The sequence below is a fragment of the Garra rufa genome, chromosome 1 (assembly GCF_049309525.1).
Source record: "Garra rufa chromosome 1, GarRuf1.0, whole genome shotgun sequence".
Taxonomy (NCBI): Eukaryota; Metazoa; Chordata; class Actinopteri; order Cypriniformes; family Cyprinidae; genus Garra; species Garra rufa.
Genome location: NC_133361.1, coordinates 23,873,486 through 23,896,469, shown reverse-complemented (window position 1 = coordinate 23,896,469; position 22,984 = coordinate 23,873,486). Strand labels below are relative to the sequence as shown.

The 22,984-nt window shown below is 37.1% G+C and overlaps 2 protein-coding genes across 2 annotated transcripts; one reads left to right on the top strand and one right to left on the bottom strand.

The window, feature by feature from the left end:
- Positions 1 to 439: 439 nt before the first annotated feature.
- LOC141332637 (zinc-binding protein A33) lies at positions 440 to 7,465 on the top strand. The gene is made up of 6 exons (XM_073837675.1): positions 440 to 958; positions 2,792 to 2,887; positions 2,967 to 3,197; positions 3,275 to 3,297; positions 5,046 to 5,164; positions 6,219 to 7,465. The coding sequence occupies exons 1-6, from the start codon at positions 560 to 562 to the stop codon at positions 6,746 to 6,748; spliced, it is 1,398 nt and encodes a 465-aa protein (XP_073693776.1). The 5' UTR covers positions 440 to 559; the 3' UTR covers positions 6,749 to 7,465.
- Positions 7,466 to 10,852: 3,387 nt separating this feature from the next.
- LOC141326682 (G-protein coupled receptor 183-like) lies at positions 10,853 to 11,803 on the bottom strand. Its single transcript, XM_073835295.1, has one exon. It carries the CDS (start codon positions 11,801 to 11,803, stop codon positions 10,853 to 10,855), a length of 951 nt encoding a protein of 316 aa, XP_073691396.1.
- Between the last annotated feature and the right edge of the window lie 11,181 nt (positions 11,804 to 22,984).

Below are 22,984 nucleotides of genomic sequence, written 5' to 3'. Positions count from 1 at the left end.
TTATAGCTGCACATTAAACAAATCTTCATTTAGAAAGTAAATACAGATATTTGACAACTTCAGGTCACCACAGTTTACTTACTTAACTAAATAAATAGCGTGTTAATTATTTGGCATTTTGCCTTTTTTCATGTACAGTAGATTAATTCCTGTTATAATTTTAATTAGCATAAATGAAACAGCTCACCATGATATATGAGAATTATACAATGCCAACAATTAAAATGACTGTTTGCATTACCATAATGAGATTTGCATGTGCTTATTTACATGTACACACATTATCTATTAACAACATATTTAATGTGATCTATGGGAAGAAACCACACCTACTATTCAAATCAGACTGTGTGAACTCGCTGAAGGATGTGGATCAACTAGCATCGGCTCTTGACATCATTCTTAACACATGACTTCTAGTTTAACTAGTTCAGTGTGCTTAGTCCCCTCCTTCTCTACTGATGCATGTCAAGACAGACTGGAGAATGAGAACACCTGCAAACCCAACAACAACAGCCTACAATCCCTCCTGTTAAAACCCCAGTACCTGCTAGAGAACATGTCTGCGAGCCTTCCCGAAGAGGACCTCTCGTGTCCCGTCTGCTGCGAGATCTTCCAGGATCCGGTGCTTTTGCCGTGCAGCCACAGTTTCTGCAGGAGCTGTCTGGAGCACTTCTGGAACAGCGCAATCCTTCGTAGCTGCCCCGTCTGTAGGAGAAAAGCCTCCAAGAAAAGCCCCCCTTCAAACCGGGCCCTCAAAAACCTGTGTGAAGCGTTTCTGCTGGGCAGGGGCCAGGGCAGTGCATCTGGATCAAACATCCTGTGCTGGAGACATGGGGAAAAGCTCAAACTCTTCTGTTTGGTGGATCAGGAGCCCATCTGTGTGGTGTGCCAAGCCTCAAAAATGCACAAAGGTCACGACTGTTCTCCCACGGAAGAGGCGGCTCTGGACTGTAAGGTAGAGTTTGACAGTGCGGCATTGTTTTGACAAAACTGTGTTACATTGTGTCATGCTCAATGCCGCTGTTACTGATTTACAGCGGCAGAGAACAAGAATGCGGTTTATCAAGTTCGCTTTGACATTATCTCAGCGTGTTCGGCCAAAAAGATCATGGCAGGCTTTCAAACAACACCTTCTGCATTCCCCTACTTCAGGCTTCCATTGTGGCATATGCGTCCTATTGTATTCTGGGAAAATGGGATAAGCTTCATCCAAAATGTGACATAAATCTATCAAAGAATACTTGCATGGCTGGATTGGGGTAATGCTGAAGTGTGTTGAAAAACAGAGGCTTCATTTGGTTGTAGTTCTTCTGCACCTGTTCTCTTCTGGTTGGTTGTAATTCTGTTCTGAAAAAAGCATGCTGAATGTAAATGCAGCTATTCAGGCATAGTTTGGATGGCAAAATATAGAAACATATTCGCTTTTAAAAGGGAAGAGAAAAAAACTTACCAAATCTTTTGTTGTTAACATAAAAAGGTGTGCAACCAATTCAATTTTGATGAAAATTAAATGAACTAAAGCATTAAAAGAATTAAAGAACCATGATATTACTTAAGTTAAGTTCAAATGTTATTTTTAGTATCAATAATATTTTATTTTTATATTTCCCTTTTTCATTTTAATTTGAGCTTTTTTTAAATTATTTTTATTTTTTAACTTAGTTTTTATTTAATTGTTTTTTTTGCTCATGTAAATGTATTACATTTTATTTAGCTCATGTTATAGTTTTAACTAATGTTTTTAAACTTAATTTACATTAACGTATTTTTTATTTAATTGTATTTTTTATTGCTCCCTTTATATATACTATATTTACATTTTATTTTTATATTTTCCTTTTTCATATAATTTTACGTTTATTTTTAAGATTTAAGATTGTTTTAATTAATTTACATTTTTTAAAACTTAATTTAATTTTTTGCTCTCTCTCTATAAATACTATATTAAGTTCAAATGTTATTTTTGTATGAATAACATATAATTTTTATATTTTCCTTTCTCTCTCTCTCTAATATATTAAGTTCAAATGTTATTTTGAAGTACCAATAACATTTCATTTATTGTCCTTTTTCATTTAATTTTAGCTTTATTTTTAAGATTTAAGATTTCTTTAACTTAATTTTAAATTTTATCTTTTGCTCTCTCTCTCTCTATAATATATTAAGTTCAAATGTTATTTTTAGTAAAAAAAAAACATTTTATCTTTTTTATTTCTCTTTTACATTTTTATTTTAGCTAAAGTTTTTAACCTAATTTCTATTTTTTATTACTTAATGTTACTTAATTACTTACTCTCTCTCTCTCTAAATACTACATTAAGTTCAAATGTTATTTTTGTATTTCTGTAACATTTTATTTTTATATTTTCCTTTCTCTCTCCATCTATAATATATTAAAGTTCAAATGTTATTTTTAGTAACAATAACATTTTCTCTTTTTAATGTAAGCTAGTTTTTTTAATGAACATTTTAATTTTATTTTATTAATTTTTACTGCTCTCTCTATACAAATAAGTTCAAATGTTATTTTTAGCAATACATTTTTTATTTCAAGTAACAAGTTATGTTTCTAGTTTTAGAATTAGTTAACTATAATAACAATTTCTCTTTTATTATTAATTCAATTCATTATCATTTTAATTTATTAATTTAATTTACATGATCACTTTTGTGTGACACACACTTCCAATGCTGATGCCAGTTGATGTCTAAAAAATTTTTTTTCCTGAAGCCCTGTTTTACACACATTAAGGAAATGTTTGTTTTAAAAACAATATTTAATTTACAGGATAAAATGTCTGCTGCCATGAAGGCGCTGGAACATAAGCTGGAGGTATTCAATAAAGCAAGACAATCTTCAGCAATTACTTTGGAGCACATTAAGGTATATAATATTTAATCAGATAATGCTTTCGCCAAATGGTCAGTCAGTGGCTTTCCTCAATATCAATTATTTATCTTAGAATCAGGCCCAGCGGGTTAAGAGACAAATGAAGGATGAGTTTCTCAAGCTCCATCAGTTTCTTTACGAGGAGGAAAAGCGCAGGTTATCGGTTCTGAAGGAGGAGGAAGAGCGCAGGGTCACGGCTGTGAAGAACAGAGATGATGATAACGCACGGAGGATATTGTCTCTCACAGACATGATCAGGACGATGGAGCAAAGCATAAACGCTGAAGCTTTAACATTGCTGCAGGTGAGAATACTGACATCTGTTAAGATAACATGTTCTCGTTCATTCACTGAGTCAGACTTTGTGTTAATCTTTTACAGAATTTTAAAGCTATCATAGACGGGTAAGTATATCAATGTCTTTATTTTGGTTAGTTTGTGTTATTCTTACTGATACTGATACTTCTGAACTGGTTGGTCGCAACTTATAATGTGTGACACTGACACCGTGAACCATTTTTGTTTATCAATTCTTAAGTTTGTTTTATTTTTCTAACCATATACAAACAAAAATATATTCTTTGTCTCATTTGAATCGCTGATTTCATGATTCGGAAGCCCAAAAAACTGCATCCGTCCATCATAAAAAGTACTCCACACAGCTTTAGGGGGTGAATAAAGGCCTTCTAAAGCAAATCGACGCATTTGTGATAAAAAAATATTCATATTTACAACTTTATAAACGGTAATTTCTAGCTTTCTAGCTTGTGGCAGGTGCGTTCATGAGAGAGTGGGATTTCAGCAGACATAGGATGTAGAAGTAGCATAAACTCTGGTGAGAAGTGATGAACACGGAAGTGAAGAGGAGACAGAAAAGCAAACGGTCACAAAATAAAAGTACAAAACAAGGATTTGTAAAGAAAAATGTTATAGGATATAAGCCAAGGGGAGACTGTTTTCCTTTTCTGTAAACAAAACTTGGTTTTAGCTAGACTAGCCTATTCTTATCGGAGCTCTTAAAAATAAAAGTGCTTCACGATGCCATAGAAGAACCTTTTTGTCTAAATGGTTCTATAAAGAACTTAACATCTGAAGAACCTTTCTGTTTCACAAAAGGTTCTTATTGGAGAAAGAAGGTTCTTCAGATTATGAAAAGGTAAGAAAGAGATGGTTCTTTAAAGAACCTTTGACTGAATAGTTCTTTGTGGAACCAAAAAATGGTTCTTCTATGGCATCGCTGTGAAGAACCTTTTAAAACACCTTTATTTTTAAGTGTACGTCATCCGCTGGAACGCCACTTTATTGCAAACGTGAGAGATTAGTTTATACATTTTAAATATGGATATTTTTCTTACACAAACACATTGATTAGAAGGCCTTAATTGACCCACTGCAGCTGCGTGGAGTACTTTTTATGATGGATAGACACACTTTATTGGACTTAAAAGAATCAACACCCATTCACTTCCATTATAAATCTTGGAAGAGCCAGGGCATTGTTTTATATAACTTTGACTGTATTTGTCTGAAAGAAGAAATTCATGTACACCTAGGATGGCTTGAGGGTGAGTAAATCATAGGGTAATTTTCATTTTTGGGTGAACTATCCCTTTAATAAATACATCAAATATTAGAAAAACACTGGGTTATAAATATGGTTTGTCTTGAATAAAAACTGAGATCATTTGATGATTATATAAAAGTTTGGAAACACCCCTGGCAAAGTGTGGTTTTGGCCATATCAGCATAGTGTGAATCATCTTTGGGCAATCCTTCAGAAGGCTTGGAGTAATATATCAAGTCAATGTTTGAATAAACTCTCAGCTTGGATGCCCAGATTACGCAGAGCTGTAATAGCTGCTAATGGTGGATGTTTTGATGAATTGAAAATTTAAGTTTTTTCAATGTATAAACTGTTTATGTAATGAAATATGTTTTTGTAGTTTTTGTTGTCCCTTATCAGTGCAAAATTATCAAATTAAAAAGGATTCATGCCAATATTGTCAAAAACCAAACTTTTGGAGGGCAGTGTATATTTGTAAGAAATTCTGTAATTTTTATATAATTAAGAATTTTGCATTAATGTAAGTTTGGAAAATGGCGAGTTTGAGGCAAAACCAGTGCTTGATCTTACTCTATAAAATGTTTGCAGAACGTGGAGTACATTGCAGGATTCAGAAAGCATGTCTGAATCTTTGTTGGATGAGTCTATGCATCTTGGGAATCTAAAGTACAAGGTCTGGGAGAAAATGCAGGAAGTTGCACCTTACAGTAAGTGTCTCTTTAATGTACAGAAAGGACATTGATAGAAATAGCATACATGCGACCCTGGACCAGTCATAAGATAAATTTTTTTGAATAAAAAAAAGCTTTCCATTGATGTATGGTTTGTTAGGATAGGACAATACTTGGCTAAGATACTTGGCAAGACACTATTTGAAAAACTGGAATCTGAGGGTGCAAAAAAATTCTAAATATTGAGAAAATCACCTTTAAAGTTGTCCAAATGAAATTCTTAGCGATGCATATTACTAATCAAAAATTACATTTTGATATATTTACGGTAGAAAATGTACAAAACATCTTCATAAAACTTGGTTTTTACTTAATATCCTAATGTTTTTTTGGCATAAAAGAAAAACCTGGTAGTACTGCATGATGTTTATTGAAATTTGGTTAAAATTAACAGATATAATTCAATAAAACTGCAATAAAATTGCTCAGAGAATGAAGGCTTTAAATTATCATCAAACAAACTTAGAAAAAGACTTTTATTCAAATAGTTCAAACTAGTTAACTGTAAAAGACAAATAAAAGCAAATTGACGTGTAGAGCATTTTATTACCCAAGTGTTAGTATATTATTGTCCAGTTTCACAATGGCAGTTTTAACACAGCTAAATCCTGGTTTTGATAATGTCAATACTAAAGAGAAAACTAGGTTTTAAAAGGCTCTTCTTCCTCATCCTCAGTAAAGCTGTCACATTTAAAAGACACTAATATGTACCATTTAGGCACTAATATATACACATTAGATACTAATATGTATTTTGGGATACCAACATGCACCCTTTAGAAGTAAAAAAGGTACAAAGTGCATCTTTTAAAATTATAATACCACAGTAAAAAGCTTTTGTACCTTCTTTCTGAGAGAGCAAATTGAATTTAACCTTACACAAAAGCAAGCATGTACAAATACCCACAATTCACTTATTTTACAACTGAAATTGTCCAACAATATAGCACTTGTCATCTGATGTAAAATTGGCTGACTAGTTATCCAGTTATTTTTAGAGTATGTTTTGAATGTCTGGTCTGTTCTTCAGGTCCAGTAATTCTTGACCCAAACACAGCCCACCCTTGCTTGACGCTTTCAGAAGACCTGACCAGTCTTCGCTATAGCACCCCAAACCAAGGTCTCCCCAGTAACCCTGAGCGTTTCCACATGAGTGCAGAAGTGCTAGGCTGTACTGCTTTTGGCTCCGCAAGCCACAGCTGGGAGATTGAGGTTGGTGACAATGAGGACTGGATTCTGGGCTTGGCCAGTGAGCGTGTGAAGAGAGATCAGGAAGTACCTGCGAGACCAGAGAATGGCTTCTGGACCATCTGCCTACGGGATGGACAATACAGGGCTATGGCATCACCCCCGACTGCTCTGAAAGTGGAGAAGAAACTGCAGAGGGTCTTGGTTCAGCTGAACTGGGACAGAGGAGAAGTGATATTTTCAAACCCATCATGTCAAGAAATCATATACACTTTTAAACAAGCCTTCACAGAAAAGATATTACCATACTTCTACACGCAAGGCAAGCATCCTTTGTTTATTCTCTCCAAGCCTGTGAAGGTGTCTACATGAAAGTATAATCTAAAATAGGGCAGAAATCTATTTTGACAGACGCTAAAGCAATTTACTATGCAGTTTATCCATCTCATCACTGAAATCAACCCCTGATTGTGGGATTGAGTGTCATACTAGTTTTACTGAGCTAAAGCAATCAGGTAATACTGTATATGCATAGTATATAATGCATAGAACCTCTAAGTACACTACAAACGTATTAATGCTCACATGAAAAGAGTAACAGGTTCAACTGAATCAGTGTTGTGCAAAGTAGCCCAAGGCAGTTCTCTTACTGTGCCTGTGTGTAAACTTAACCCTCACTGCTAATAAAAACATTCAAATAATCCCTGCTGAAAAAAACAACAGAAGCGGTCACAGAATTTGTAATTGTTTTACTGGTTATAATGGGAATTGTACTGGTTTTAATGCAAAATCTCATGGTGCCTATTGGTCTTTACTGGTAATTGGCCGCCTTCTATTGGTGGCTTGTTTAAACCGCTAAATCCTAATGGAATATGTCCCAAAACACACTACAGGAAATAATTTTTAATTGTTTTCGTGGTTAAACTTTGATGCTTTGTAATGCATTTGTAGTGAAAACCATTAGAATTTCTGTAATAGTTTCTATTGTTGTTGTTGTTGTTGTTTTAACAGGGATTGCAGTGTCTAATTCTGTTTCACTGATTGTCTTTACAGTACATGCATGCAGTATGAAACTATTTATAAACTGTGAACACCACAACAACTTCATTACTTTTTCTTGTGAATAAACCAACATGTTATCCCTCCCAACTTTGGCAGGGTTGCTAGGTCTGGGTAACAAAACATGACCAATACCACTCAGAAATAGCCCAATGACCATATCCCAAATAACTCAAAATATGCAATTCCTATATCTAAAGTACATATTTTACAGTCATTGTTGAAAACCAATATATTGCTGTGATCATAAACTCCTTAACAGTGACCCTCCTTGACAAAACTTAACACCTACTGCAGTTTTATCATTTGTAGAATATAAAATATTTCAGTGCAAGTATTTCAGACAAATATAATGTATGCAATATGTCACACCATCACCCCGCTGCAATGGTTTTGTAGCAAATTCCGCACTTGGCAACCCTGACACTTGGTCATGACTGCTTGCGTCACTTTTTAGCGATTAGAGTACTACTTTAGCGTAACTTTTCGACATGCTCCATTGCTTGCAGTTCAACAAACATCCACGTTTTAAAGCAAATGTATGTAGGTTTGTTTATATATTTATTTACCCTAAAAAATTGTTTCTACGCCAGAAGCGCGTGCACATGTGACGTGACTGAAGCCAAACTCGTGCTCATGACAGATGGACGTGGCTGTGTATCAAAGGTAAAAAATTATATAAATACTGTTCAGTTTCTCGCAAAAACCGATCGTTTCGTGTCTTAGGACATCAATGTATCGTCACGAGCCGCAGGGTGTAATTTGGATTTGTCTGTGCATGTTTTTGTTTACTTTTAAAGGTTTGGTGCCCATCCACGTCCATGATAAGGCTGGCAGACTGCACCGGTTTTCATTAAAAATCTTCGTTTGTATTTTTCTGAGGAAACAAAGTCACCTACATCTTGGATGCATTGGGGGTAAGCAGATAAACATCAAATTTTCATTTTTGGGTGAACTATCCCTTTAAGGGCGCTCCAAAAATACACAAAACTGCATACCTGTACAGGTGCCGTTTTCAAAGCAGAGAATGATCCTTCATCAGGACTAGGTGCCAATGTTTTGTGCCTTTGTGACGCACTATTCCTATGAAACACTAGCATGTTAATATTATCATTATTACAGTTAGTCGTCATTCAATTAAAAAAACAAAAAAAAAGTTAAACTACCCACTGTTCTTCAGAAAAATCCATTAGGTCCCACAAATTCTTTGGTTTTTCATCATTTTTGTGTATTTGAACCCTTTCCAACAATGACTGCATAATTTTGAGATCCATCCTTTCACACTGAGGGACTCATATGCAACTATTAACAGAAGATTTAAACACTCACAGATGCTTCAGAAGGAAATGGAACTGTTCAGGACAAACAAGGGACTCATGAACAACTATCACTAAACAAAACAAACAAACAAACAAACAAACAAACAAAAAAAACCGCTGTGGATGATTCAGGTAGCAACACAGTATTAAGAATCAAGTGTATGTAAACTTTTGAACGGGGCGATCTTTATAAATTCAACTATTATTTTCTCTTGTGGACTAACTGTAAAGGTCTTTTATGTGAAATAACTTATTCAGGTCAGTACTAAATAAAACATAACATTATGCAGATTCTGCAAGGTGTATGTAAACTTTTGACATCAACTGTAGTATATGTCTGGGTTCCATAAAGATGAGCTTGTATGTGGCCAAGGTGAGAGGGACAACTAATGTTGTAAAAACCTATGCAGCTGTAAAAAAATAAAATAAAATCTAGGTGTGTGCACATATTTTACAAAGACAAAACAGGAGAGTCCGGTTTGCAACAGAGTGTTTTGTTAAGACACTACGTTCCCTTTATTTTTGAGCCTGTGATTTTTCAAAATTGGTGAAGACTAGACATTTTCTCTAGTATGTCCTCTGAGTACACAATCAAAAACACTTTCAGATGTGTTTTTTAGCTGCTACTCTAATAATGTCTAATAATTCTTCTCTGACACAAGTCTTACACTTGTTTAAAAATAGCAGTAGTCTGGTATTTTGGATTTGAAACTTTTGTTCTTTTCGCCAAAAATACTTGTTCAATGATCCAATTAGTGACCCTTTTTCTTGGCTACAACATTACAGCTGTAGGTTGTGTCCATGTGAAAATTCAAAGAGTTATTAAATACCAATGGAAACCTATTTGTTAACACAGAGGTCTTCAACCTGCTCCTGGAGAACCAAACTGCATCCAAATATGCCTATGTCCTTACTATATAGTGTATAAATTCATAAAATGGTGGACAAAAAAAAAAAAGACCTATTACGTCCAATAAAATTCTAAAGTGTGCACTTTACCATCCCATGAGGCCACGGAAGTGTTGTTAAAAGGTAGTGAGGTGACACAGTAAACCACATGACAATGACAACATGGTTGATGTAGTACATATACATTATAGAACAATTTTTCAATAGTTGTGAATTTTTTCATCAAATGTACTACCTTAACAGCATGTGATTTCACAAGCAGCTCCACCACTATCCTGCAGAGTTCAACGCCAACTTTGATCAAAGACACCTGAATCACAACACAACCAAAAATACATAACTGGGTCTATAATTTGCTTGGTTCATTACAAAATTGTACATCTGAACTTGAACTCTGTCCCATGCATTCCATACAATTACACCAATATACAAAAAAATCCTACTCTGATTTGGTAATGTTGCATTGATTAATTTCATTCAGATCTTAACCCACCTGGTAGAGGATTGTGGCCAATTGTAAACTTTGCTGAACCCCAGTGATAACTCCTGCACCAACACAAACCTGCAGCCACTGGATGCACTTGTTGTAAGTTAGAGCCAACACTGCCTTTTGGGATCACATTTTAACTTAGGTTTATTCAGTGTAAGGATAAAAATGATTGGAGATGACAAATAACAAACGTTTGAATAAATAGATTTATTTCTGAGGTCATTACAAACAACTTTCTATGAGAACTTTGCTCATTTTTGCTACACATGGTGGCGCCACAAGTCTTCACATAAACCTTTGAATGTTCTATTCAGGTTTATTCACAGTCACCTCTATTTATATAGCAATTTATGTAGTACAGATTGTTTCAAAGCAGCTTTACAGTTAGAGACGAGAAAATAGTGATTCAATGATGCAATTCTGTTGTAATATATAATGTATAGTAATGCATTAATGCTTAGAAAGTTAAACTATGTATAATTGCATATAGATTGGGTTGAATAAGTTCTGTTACAGTTCATCAACAAGAGTCTAAAACCTCCAGTACAGTATATATTTTGCTACAAATATTCAAGTTCAATTTATAATAGATTCTATGATTACACATAAGTTTATGTAGCAAACTGTTGAACTATGGAAATTCAGTTACTACAACAGTAGCATGTTAAATAATTTCAATAACATATTTTAGATGAGACATCATTCCTTCGAGGGCTTGTCCTTTTCCTTGCAGCATAACTTCTTCACACAAGATTCTGGCAAGAATGGCACTTTCTCTAAGCGGGTCAAGTATGTCAAAGGCTGGATAGTGCTGCTGATGTTTACAAAGGCAAAACATACTGGCTGCACATAGCAGCTGAAGACCTCACATGGGTAATGGTCTTCAAAGGGGAACAAAGCCACTGGAGGGAGATAGTTGCTTATGATTATGATCAAGATAGACAACACCATCTTAAAGGCCTTTCTTTTCATAGGATTCATCTCATCTTTGCCAGCGCCTCGTGAGCGTTTCAGAGCCCAGAGGATGGCCACATTACACACAACCATCCAGGTGAAAGCAAATAAGACCTCACCAGTGAAAACCTTCTCAAAGTTTGGTAAGCCACCAACAGTTTTAGCCGAAGCATAAGCAAAAGTGAGCAGCCAAACTACGATGGTCAGGCCGATCCTGTATTTGATGTCCTTCAACTGTCCGAATGCGATGGGAAAGAGAACGGCTATAAAGCGATCCAGACAGACGCAGGAGAGGAAGAGTGGCCCACTGGTGTCCTTCACACCATAGGAGAACTTCAATGCCATCCAACCCATAGCACTCCTCCAGTGGTAGAGATTGAGAAAAGCTATGATTGTCATGAATCCAAAGTAGGCATCCATGAAGGCCAGGCAGCCCAGGTAGATGTCAGAGGTTAAAGGTTCCTTCCGGGTGTTTATTAGGTTTGCGATGACCAGGATGTTGGCTGGTATTCCTATGATCACATTGAAGGATTGCATAGTTAGGTCAAAAATGATACCACTCACCATGTGGTCGCACCCTCCAAACACACTGAAAGCGTTCGTCGTGTTGACTAAATTGGCTGTCAGGTTAGAGGAGGGCAGGCTGTTTCTGAGGAGGGTGCTGAAACTTGAGTCGTAGTGGTGTTGACCCTCCATGAAGTCTGAGAAACTAAAACCAGAGAATGAAATTCTGGATTAAGCAAAAATTACAAATGATGATGTTAACTGAACATATTTAACATGCTGTTTATACATTTTATATCAGATTTAGGTGTTTTATTGTTGGAAAGATCCTGCGTAGTAACCAATCCTGATCTTGGAGGGCAACCATCCTGCAGAGTTCAGCTCCAACCCTAATCAAATACACCTGTACAAGCTAATCAGGGTGTTCAGGATTACTTTAAAATAACAGGAAGGTGTGTTTCAGAAGAGTAGGAACTGAAGTTTGCAGGAAGGTAGCCCTCCAGAAATGGGTTGGTTACCCTTATTCTACACATGGGTCCACAACGCTGGACCTTGAGATCAACTTTCCTGCAGAGTTTAGCTCCATCCCTAATAAAACACACTTGAACAAGACAATCAAGTTATTCAAGAAAACTTAAAACTGAAGTCTAGAGGAAGGGAGAAAGGTTGGTTACCCTTTGCTCTACACCAGAAATGGGCAACTATGGTCCTGGAGGACCACTGTCCTGTAGAGTTTAGCTACAACCCTAATCAAACACTCCTGTTTGTAGCTTTCTAGTGATCTGGAAGACATTGATTTGTTTGTTCAGATGCGTTTGATTAGGATTGGAGCTAAACTCTGCAGGACAGTGGCCACTCTGGACCACTCTAGACCACTCTGGACCTCGAGATATACTTTCCTGCAGAGTTTATCTCCAACCTTAGTCAAACACTCCTGAACAAGCCAATCAAGGTGTTCAGGTTTACTTGAAAAAACAGGAAGGTGTGTTGAAGAAGGGTAGGAACTGAAGTCTGTAGGAAGGTATCCCTATAGAAGGAGGGTTGGCTACCCTTACTCTACACCAGGGGTACTTAACTCTGGACTACGAGGTCCAGTTTCCTTTAGAGCTGACCTCCAACCCTAACCGAACACTCCTGAACAAGCTAATTAAGGTGTTCAGGATTACTTGAAAATAATAGAAGGATGTGTTGCAGAAGGGTAGTAACTGAAGTCTGCAGAAGGGCTGGCAATTTTTACACTACATGGTTTGGAGCTAAACTCTGCAGGACAGTGGTCCTCCAAGACTAAAGTTGCCCTTCCCTGCTCTGCACCTGTTTGGGCCTCGAGATCCACTTTCCTGCAGTTTAGCTTCAACCCCAACCAAACACACCTGATCAAGCTCATCGAGGTGTTCAGGATTACTTTAAAAAAACAGGAAGGTGTATTGCAGAAGGGTAGGAACTGAAGTCTGCAGGAAGGTAGCCCTCCAGGAGGAGGGCTGGCTACTCTTACTTTACACCAGGGGTACTTAACTCTGGACCATGAGATCCACTTTCCTACAGAGTTTAGCTCCAACCCTAATCAAACACACCTGAATAAGCTAATCAAGGTCTTTGTCAGCTATGACAAACAGTGTCTTCTCCTGAGGATATTATCCTGTTATCCCGCTGCTTATCCCCGGAGTACTTGTGCCACTGCACAAACATGAGTACACGAGTACACAAAAACACACCTGCGCAGAAACACTTGTCGAGAGGGAATTCCATTGGGGTCCATACAAAAATGACATGAGACCGCCCTGTTTCCTCAGCTTGGATATATAAGGGTAGATTTGACTATGTGAGGCAGCTGCACTTTTACAGGCAAGTTTGGTCCTAGATAACTGCTGTCCTGCAGAGTCTAGTCCCAACCCTGAAAAAAAAAATCTCACCTGCTTATAGCCTGAGTAATCATGAAGACATTGATTAGCTTATTCAGGTGTGTTTGATTAAGACTGCAGTTAAATTCTGCAGGACAGCAGGTCTGTAGGACTACACTTGCCTACCACTGTCCTAGAGGAAGAATTTATTGCAGAACTTGGCTCCAACTCCAGGGCCAGTGTCCTGCAGAGTTCAGCTCTAACTTGCCTCAAAGTTTCTAGTATGCCTAATAAGACCTTGGATAGCTGCTTCAGGTGTATTTAATAAGAGTTGGAGCTAAACTCTGCAGGACACAAGCCCTCCGGGACCGAGTCTGGTGACCCCTGCACTAGATCAACGCATTTTGCACAGTAAACCTAAAAAAACTATAAATTTTACTTTAAAGCATATCAAATCTTCAGCTGTTTTGCAGATTAGTTACTATAAAACATGTTAGACTGAGAACTTCTGTGGTTCACCTGTCTCCTTTATAGCAGAGCTTATGAGAAGCACCACCCTGTTAAATCTGAAGGGACAGCTTCATGTGTTCTTGTCATGCCATTCTTTGTATCACTTGTCCAATGGGGCCTCAGAGGGGCCCTTGTGACCCAGAGCGTGTCCCCAACCTACTCCCTTTGCCCTCAGGCTAAACGCTCTCCAGTGGCACGTCTGCTAAACGATAAGGAGGCTCCCAGGAATTGACACCGTTAATCAATTGTGTTTTTCTCCTTCACCCATGGGGGGCATTAACCAGCTAGAGGTGTACAATGGAAAATTGATTTTGATGAGTGTCAACATCAACCCTGGTCCTGAAATACCCCTATCACTACATATTTTGTCTGTCTGCCTAATCAAACCTGATTCAGCTGGCTCATCTTTTGAAATGGGTGTAAGAAATGGAAGACTGTCGTATACTGTACTGTTAAGGTACTGAAGGACCATGGTTGGGAAACACTTAGAAAACAATTACAATAAGAATTGACCTTTTACTTCTTTAAAGCACATTCCTGGTCTTACTGTGCTTGATTCAAAGAAAAAAAAAGTCAAAGTTTGGCTTCACGTTCCATTAAAATGTAATTACATAAGCCTTATTTGAAACAAATTCATCATACTGCTGTCATAATCATAACACTGTGGTAAGGTAATAGCTAAAATAGCCAACCACAACCTAAGCACTTCTCTGCTGCTAGCTGCGACCAGCACAGCACCAGCTTAGAAAATGTAGAGATGAGCAAGGTGTGTTTTTGACTGATTTCAGGCTACTTATTCTGTCCCGTTCAAACCATTTGGAGAAAGTATCATCAACTGGTTAACAGAAGTTTGCAGCGGTTTTAAGGTACTGTTTTTTTCATTGAAAATGAATTAATTAATTGAACTTCTGAAGATCTGTAACTTTTTAGTTTCGCAGTTCCCTGCACTGCTTCATTCTCCACCACCTCTGACACTTCTGCTGAAGGCAAAAGTTGGATGAATGATTGTCAAGAGATTAATAAAACAATAATATTGTGTTTACCAGGAAATTGGTCACATAGGCCCGGTTTCACAGACAAGGCTTAAGCCTAGTCCTAGACTAAAATGTAACTCTGAGCTGTTTGAACTGAAAGAAACTTGCACTGACTGATCTTAAAATATATTGGTGTCTTTGTTTTGTCTCAAGATGCACACCAGTAATGTTTTTTTCTAAGCATGTTTATAAAAATTACTTAAATATCCTAATTGAACTATCTGCTAATCCTGGTTTAGTCTAAACCCTGTCTGTGAAACCGGGCCATAATCTCCTATTTTCCACAAAAGCATTATACCAAAAATATGCTCTTCTAAAAAGTTTGTGCGAGAGCCTGGCACCCCTATGAAATTAATGGCTCAATGTTTTATAATTATAATAATATTGGTAATACTAAGTGTACTGAGTGTTGAGCCTATATTGTGACTAGAGTAGACCATAAAAAAACAATCAAAGAGTTAATCAGTACTGAAAACAAACCATTTTCCAGTATGGTAGTTAACATGATGCTGTCTAAATTGTGCCAAATTTCTAAATCACTTAACTTTTTTTAACTTAAGTTGTTGACTTCATATTGCTGATGTCAAGTCAAGTCAAGTCAAGATTATTTATACAGTGCTTTTCACAATACAAGTTGTGTCAAAGCAACCTTACAGTATTAAAATCAGCCTTACAGTATTAAAATGTACTGCAGCAGTATTATTAAATGCCTTCAAACTGTGTACCGGTAAATGATCATTTTCTTGTCCAAAAGAACAAGTATCTGGTTAATATTTTTTCCACTCTCAACCTCATTTTTAAACTGTATACTTTGTCACTATCTAGCCAGCATAACTGTAGGGCAATCAGTATACTTTGTTAATAGTTACTGTTATAAAAAGACAGTCCCATTATATGAACACTTGAAAGCTTGTACCAACAAGTTTCCAAAATCCAACACTGTCATTTTACATTACAATATTATTTGTATACAATTATTCATAGTTCATTTAGAATTGCTGAAAATACTTCAAGCACAACCTAAACTATTTTTCAATAATCATTCAGTATAAAAGCTCATGGCACACTTAAAATAGTGTCATAAAAAGACATGCATAAGAGTATTCAGAGCAATGAATACACATAACATTAACATTGAAAAGAGAGAAAAGACAAGGAAAAGCTTCTTACCGGATAGACGTTTTTCGCTGTAAAGATGTGGGTCAGACTGTGGAGTCGCCTTTATAAACATCGTGAGGCCAGGAGGAATTACAATTGTTGATAGGAGGCAGGGTCTTTTTTGAGATGCTTTCTGGACTCGGTCCCTGATGGTGAATTAGACAGTGTTTTCTAGATTCTTCTGTTCTCACAGGATCAAAGCTGTTTTGGTGGGTGTTTTCTTGGTAAAAGTGCATAGTGAGTGTTGTTTTAGAAATTGCTGCTTAAGATTGATGTACATTGTTTAAATCATATCGAGTCCAATTTTATAATGGGCATTTGTAGGAAAAAATCTATATTTCTTTTAGTTTTTATGCTTTATCCCTACAACGATCCCACCTGTCCATTCTGGGATCATAACTTGAAATAATTTAGCCATAATGTATTGCTCATTCCAAATTGCTAAAATATTAAATTAAACATGCACTAAGTAACTGAATTTGTAATACATCTTACAAATGTACAGTGTAACATTATGATATAGATTACTATGCTTAAGTGTGTCTTTTTAAAACCAGGACAGTGATTAGACTATATAAAGTCAGTCAGAGAGAATAAATGGGTTAGGTGAGGCATGAGACCTTCAGCCTGTCACACAACACCCCTCCCCTGACTCTGACTTGCATGCTCCAAAACTCGGTCTGGGGGCTGATTTGCATCTTGGGACTGGTCCTGGTTTTGTACCACCAGCCCAGAGGCCCTCATGTCAGTCTCTAACCTTCTTTCATTGCAAACAGAGAGCACAGGTGGAGGACTCTGCTGCCAGTATGTGCACTTGCATGTCTGCTGTGTTACTATGCATTTATATCTTCATTGGCTGATTATCTTTTGATGTAGCGTTTCATGGAATACAGACAAGTTGGAGTGCATTGCTACCAACACAACTGCATATAATATTTCCAACTTTAAAACCTTGATTACCAAATTGTGTTTGATTAAGGTCTGATCTGATCTCTGCATGAAGGTGGATCTTCAAAAGCAAGATTGAGTACTTCTGTTATACAGCTTCCCCATGAATACTGTAACCAAAATACCGTCATGCCATTTTGTGTCCATGGTGCACTACTTTTATAAGATAAATATGAAGTGACGTGAAGGACAAGTATGGCAACCCATACTCTGCATTTAACCTATTTAAACTGTGCACGCTCATTAGGAGCAGTGAGTAGTGTACATACACACATAAGCAGAGCAGCCATTTTTGCTGTGGCGCCTGGGGAGCGATTGGGGGTTCGATGCCTTGCTCAAGGCAAGGGCACCTCTGTTGTCAACACATTCTCACTCCAAACTTGTCACATATTGACACTAGGTCAGGACCCCTTAGCGTCACTTTTTGATCCACAGGGTACCCCTTTAGCATCAAAGTGCAGGGTCCTCTATTGCTTTAAATAAGAAACCATTGGTGTCAATATGCCGACACGAAAGGTACTGGGTATTTTATCATCATGATTAAACTATATAATGGGAAATAATATTGCCATTAATGCATATATGTCGGGGTGTGATTTTCACAACTGTTTTAATTATATTACAATATTTACACTTTTATGAGCATGCAACCCAACCTCTGCCTCTAAACCAACCATTTGTCAATAGAACACAAGATATAACGAGCAGATACAACTACAGTCGCAATTTATTTAGTCTTCCGAGGCAAAACGATCGATTTGTGAGAGCAGACGACGCGAGCACCAACTCTACACTCTTAAAAATAAAGGTGCTTCACGATGCCATTTTTTTTTTGGCTAAATGATTCCATATAGAACTTATAAAATCTGAAGAACCTTACTGTTTAACAGGTTCTTTGTTGTGGAAGAAGGTTCTTCAGATAGTAAAAAGGTAAGAAAGAGATGGTTCTTTAAAGAACCTTTGACGGAATGGTTCTTTGTGGAGCCAAAAATGGCTCTTCTATGGCATTGCTGTAAAGAACCTTTTAAAGCAACTTTATTTTTAAGAGTGTTTCCGCCGTAAATTGTATATCAGTGCGCAAATTTAAAAAAAATGCCACCAGAAGAAGCCTTTACGTCAGCATTGTTTGTGAAATGCTATTGTCTCGTGTGATGTCGTGGGTCCTGAGGGTGGAAGAGCACGCCATTCATTCACTCCCCCACTTACACTTCCTGCCAGTATTATGAATCGAACTTGTAACCTTTGGGTTACAACTCAGACTCTCTAACCATTAGGCCACAACTGCCTAATTGTTGTTGTTTAGCTGGACCATAAACTGCAGCATGCCCAAATGGTTTTTGATCTACAGTGGGTCCTGGAAGAGCTTCTGTATCACTTTACTTTTTAAGTGTTATTGTTAGTGTTATTGTTATTTTAAGTGTTATTGTTATTGAAAGACTCCAAATGGCATAAATGACCATGAACCAGAAGAAATGCTCATGGACACCAACTGTACTTAAGTTACCTTAGTCATCTATCCATTAATCAACCCATCCATATTGGTTTATCCCCTGCAGTGTCACAGAGGAATGCTGGAGCCTATCTCAGCATGTTTCGTGCTGATGGTAAGGAGGTTACATTATTGGTCATGGAAAAATTAGACCACATGTGGAAACATTAGAAGCCAAATGAATACTTCATCACATACAAAATGGAAAGCACGATCTTGTCTTGGAAACATCAGCAGGTATAGGAGATTTGGTAAAAAAGGAATGAGGTTGCATGCTTACTAAATGCTTTTTAAATGCTACTAAATTTTAATAACAAACCATGCGGTTAACATTTTGACTAATGCAAGTCTTTATCAGAATTTGCTCAATTTAAAAAGGTACCCACATGGTTTGTGAGTTCTTTCCTTTTTCGATTTGCATGTTTTGGACATTGCACCTTACAAAACATTACATAAGTGTGTGTTATTTTGCTACATTTGCAGTCCACAAATTTAATGAAAAAAGACAGGCTCCTCCAAGATTTATAGAACTAGTAAATGTAAGCCTTTCACAAGCTGAAAGAACTGCTGCCTCATAGAGGTGGCAAGTCTAGATGTAGCGCTGGCACAGGATGAATTGAGGAAAGAGGTCCATCCTCTTGCTGTACAGGAGCTTCTTTGATTGATAAAAGAGGTATCAAAAGGAATATTGGGAAACAATGTGTTAAACAAAAGATACACATTCTGTTTCACCATTTATCACACATGTAGAGGTTTTGATGTGCTTCTGTACGTCCATGATCTGGTCTGGTGACTGCTATGTTCTAGTGCGTTTTTTGCCAGATTGCTAGAGTAACTTTTGTGATGGCATAGAAGTTATCAGAATCTTGATGACATTGTCAAAAACTCAGAAGGTGGCCCTCTCTAGGTGTAGGATTGGATACCAGAACACACGAAAAGAGCCAGTTAAATAATGTTTACTTACTTTAGAAAACTGATAAAGGAAAGGTCAGACTTTTGTTATGAAAGATACAAATACTGCATATGTCGGCAGTGCAAAGTCTTTACTGATAAAAGGCTAGAAAATAATAATGTCTAGAAAAGGAAGAGAGATGAATCAGAAGCTAAGGGTACAGGTGAGAACAGATGATAACAGGTGATAACAGGCAATGAGACGTTTAAAGCTAATGTGGAAATGTTTTTCCACACGGTGGCATCTGGTGGTCAGAAGATGAAGCATTCTTAAATTGCAATGCCCATATTTAGCAGCTGGTTTACATATGCTTCTACAACATGTGTAGATTTGTCAAGTACTTTGATATTGAAACAATATCAAAGCAAATAGCTATATAACAAACAGATTTCATTATTGAGTGTGTGTGTGTGTGTGTGTGTGTGTGTGTGTGTGTGCGCGCCTGGTATTCATCACATTATGGGGACCAAATGTCCCCATGAGGAAACAGGCTTATAAATCATGCACAATGAGTTTTTTGAGGAAGTAAAGGTGTGCACAATCTCCTGTGAGGGCTAGGTTTAGGTGTAGGGTAGGTGTAGGGCATACTGTACGGTTTGTACAGTATGAAAACCATTATGCCTATGGAATGTCCCTATAAAACATGTAAACCCAACGTGTGTGTGTGTGTGTGTGTGTGTGTGTGTGTGTGTGTGTGTGTGTGTGTGTGTGTGAATAATTGTATTAGCTTGCCTGTGCTTGTGTGTTTATTTCTTCTGCACATTAACATGTGTACCTGATTTGAGAGCTTATGGCAGTAGAAAGGAAGTTTACATTTAACAGAAAGCAGCATGCGTTTCTGCTAAACTGTATTTCCACAAACACGCAGGAAATAGTTACCTGATGTGCTGTTCTTCCTCTTTTAATGGGATCATTTAGCCTTGAAGCTTCTTCTTCCTCTTCTTCTTGTAGTGTTAAATGGCAGCTGACAAGCCAGCTTTGAAACTTTGTATCCACCTTATTTTTGAATGTGCGAGACTTCATTATCCGCTGTAGGGAAATAACAACAAGAATAACAAGGTGCAGTAAACTGTAAAACTGTGTGCACTACAAACCAGCGTGTTCTTAATTAAGAAAATGTATTAAAATTAAAGCTGCAAGCAGCGATGAACGGGCCCTCGCACACGGGCTCACCGCTGACCAGTGGCTTTAGGAACACAGCAAATGGTGGGTAGTATGCTTTTAATACAGTAAAAATAGGAGAAATATGTCAAAGTCACTTAAATGTGCCAAATTTCCTGCTGCCAGCTGGTGGCGCTATGCATATAACTGATTATTGGCATGTAGATGTGTTCAGGCCACCACTTTCATCAAACATATGAAGTTTGGTGCAGATTGACCTTGGTATGTTTGAGTTAGTGAAAGATATGATATATCCTGCTGCCAACAGGTGGCGCTATGATAATATCTGAATATTGGCCTTTAGGTGTCTTCAGGCCAGGACTCTTACCAAACATATGAAGTTTGAGGCAGATCGGACATTTTATGGCTGAGTTATAACAACTTCTATGTCCATGGCGAAACATCAAACTTTGTCACGCCGCCACAGACACGCCCTTTAACGAAAACTCAAGATCTTCGCAATTTAACATCTCTAAGGCCTCTAGATCAGACTGACCAAATATAATGTTGATATCATTAAATCTCTAGGAGGAGTTTGATACAAGTAATTTCCTGTTGCCAACAGGTGGCGCTGTGATTATAATAGAATATTGGCCTTCAGATGTGTTCAGGCCAGGACTCTTATCGAATATGTGAAGTTTGAGGCAAATCGGACATTTTATGGCTGAGTTATAACAAGTTTTGTATCCATGGCGAGACCTCGAAATTTGTCAGGCCGCCACGGACACGCCCTTTACCGAAAACTCAAGATCTTCACAATTTAACATCACTAAGCCCTTTATATTAGACTAAACAAATTTGGTGTTGATCTGTATACATCTCTAGGAGGAGTTGGTTGTAGAGTACAGCATGACACTTCCTGTTGCCTGCAGGTGGCGCTATGACTATAACTGAATATGGGCATGTAGATGTCATCAGGTCAGGAGTGTTATCACACATGTGAAGTTTGGGACAGATCGGACATTTTATGCCTAAGTTATAGCAACTTCCTTTTTCATGGCGAAACATCGAAATTTGCGAGGCCGCCACGGACACGCCCTCCGATGAAAACTCTAGATCTTCACAATTTAACGTCACAAAGGGCTTTAGATTAGACTCACCAAATTTGCTGTTGATCGGAATAAATCTCTAGGAGGAGTTCGTTCAAGTATGACACCTGAAAATGGCAAAAATGACACAAATTTTGCTGAGAAAATTAATAATAACCGACTTCCTGTTGGGTTTCGGATTTTATCTCAAGAGGCTTTTTTGTAGGTATTGGTGTGTTACATGTGTGTACCAATTTTTGTGCATGTACGATAATCACAGCTGAATGCGCACACCGCGGAACGTGTAAAGGTGGCGCTATTGAGCCATTTTGCCACACCCACTTCTGCAACCCATATCAGACGTACATTTTCGCCAGGTCTGATGTGTGTGCAAAGTTTCGTTAGTTTTCGGGTATGTTTAGGCCCTCAAAATAAAAAAAAAAATGGTAAGACACATTAATTTGCATTATTAAGCAGCAAGACAAGCTGTTTTGTACAGTAAATAGCAGAAGGCGGATGATACCGGAAGCCACACCCATTAAATTTACAAATGGGTATTTTGCCCATTCTTAGGAAAAAATAAGGTGGATATTTCAAATATAATTAGATATATAAATCTGTCTATTAAGTGGTTCAGAGCCCATATCAAACTTTCCAAGTAAGTGAGGCTTCGTTACATTACTATATTGAAATTTCGATGGATTGCCACTAGGAAGAGTTTATCTGTTAAAAACACACAGTTAGGCTAAGTTTTAATGACGTGTAAATAAAAAGAGTGATGTTTTATTGTCTCTAATTATTATGACAGCCAAGCCTTCTCAAAAAACAAAACATTTTTAGGCCTACACAAATGAATAAAACAGAAAAATAATACATACACTCAGCATTGAATTTATTACTGTTTATTAACATTAAAGTATTATTTATTCATCTGAATATCATATTTAATAAATTTCAACTTTCATTGAATAATTTTGGGAAGAAAATGGTTAAATTGATTCAGAAATTCAAAATGCTTTCCTTTTCAGTGGCACTTTCATCAGATTACATTGTTACTTTCAAAATTCAAAGTATATTCGAATTTACATTATATTGCATAATTCCAGTTGGGGTGAAATTTTTTTGGCTAATCTCCTGAGGTGAATCGAGTAAAATATTACTAATGCATGTTTATTCAATAACATGACTATCTCTGGAAAAACAGTGCTTAATATTTAAAATAATGTTTATAAACAAATTAGAATGAATTAAGTTA

Coding starts and splice junctions, on each gene's coding strand:
- LOC141332637 (XM_073837675.1), top strand. CDS start 560: ATGTCTGCGAGCCTTCCCGAAGAGGACCTCTCGTGTCCCGTCTGCTGC. Junction 2,888..2,966: donor TTACTTTGGAGCACATTAAG/GTATATAATATT, acceptor TATTTATCTTAG/AATCAGGCCCAGCGGGTTAA. Junction 5,165..6,218: donor GCAGGAAGTTGCACCTTACA/GTAAGTGTCTCT, acceptor TCTGTTCTTCAG/GTCCAGTAATTCTTGACCCA.
- LOC141326682 (XM_073835295.1), bottom strand. CDS start 11,803: ATGGAGGGTCAACACCACTACGACTCAAGTTTCAGCACCCTCCTCAGA.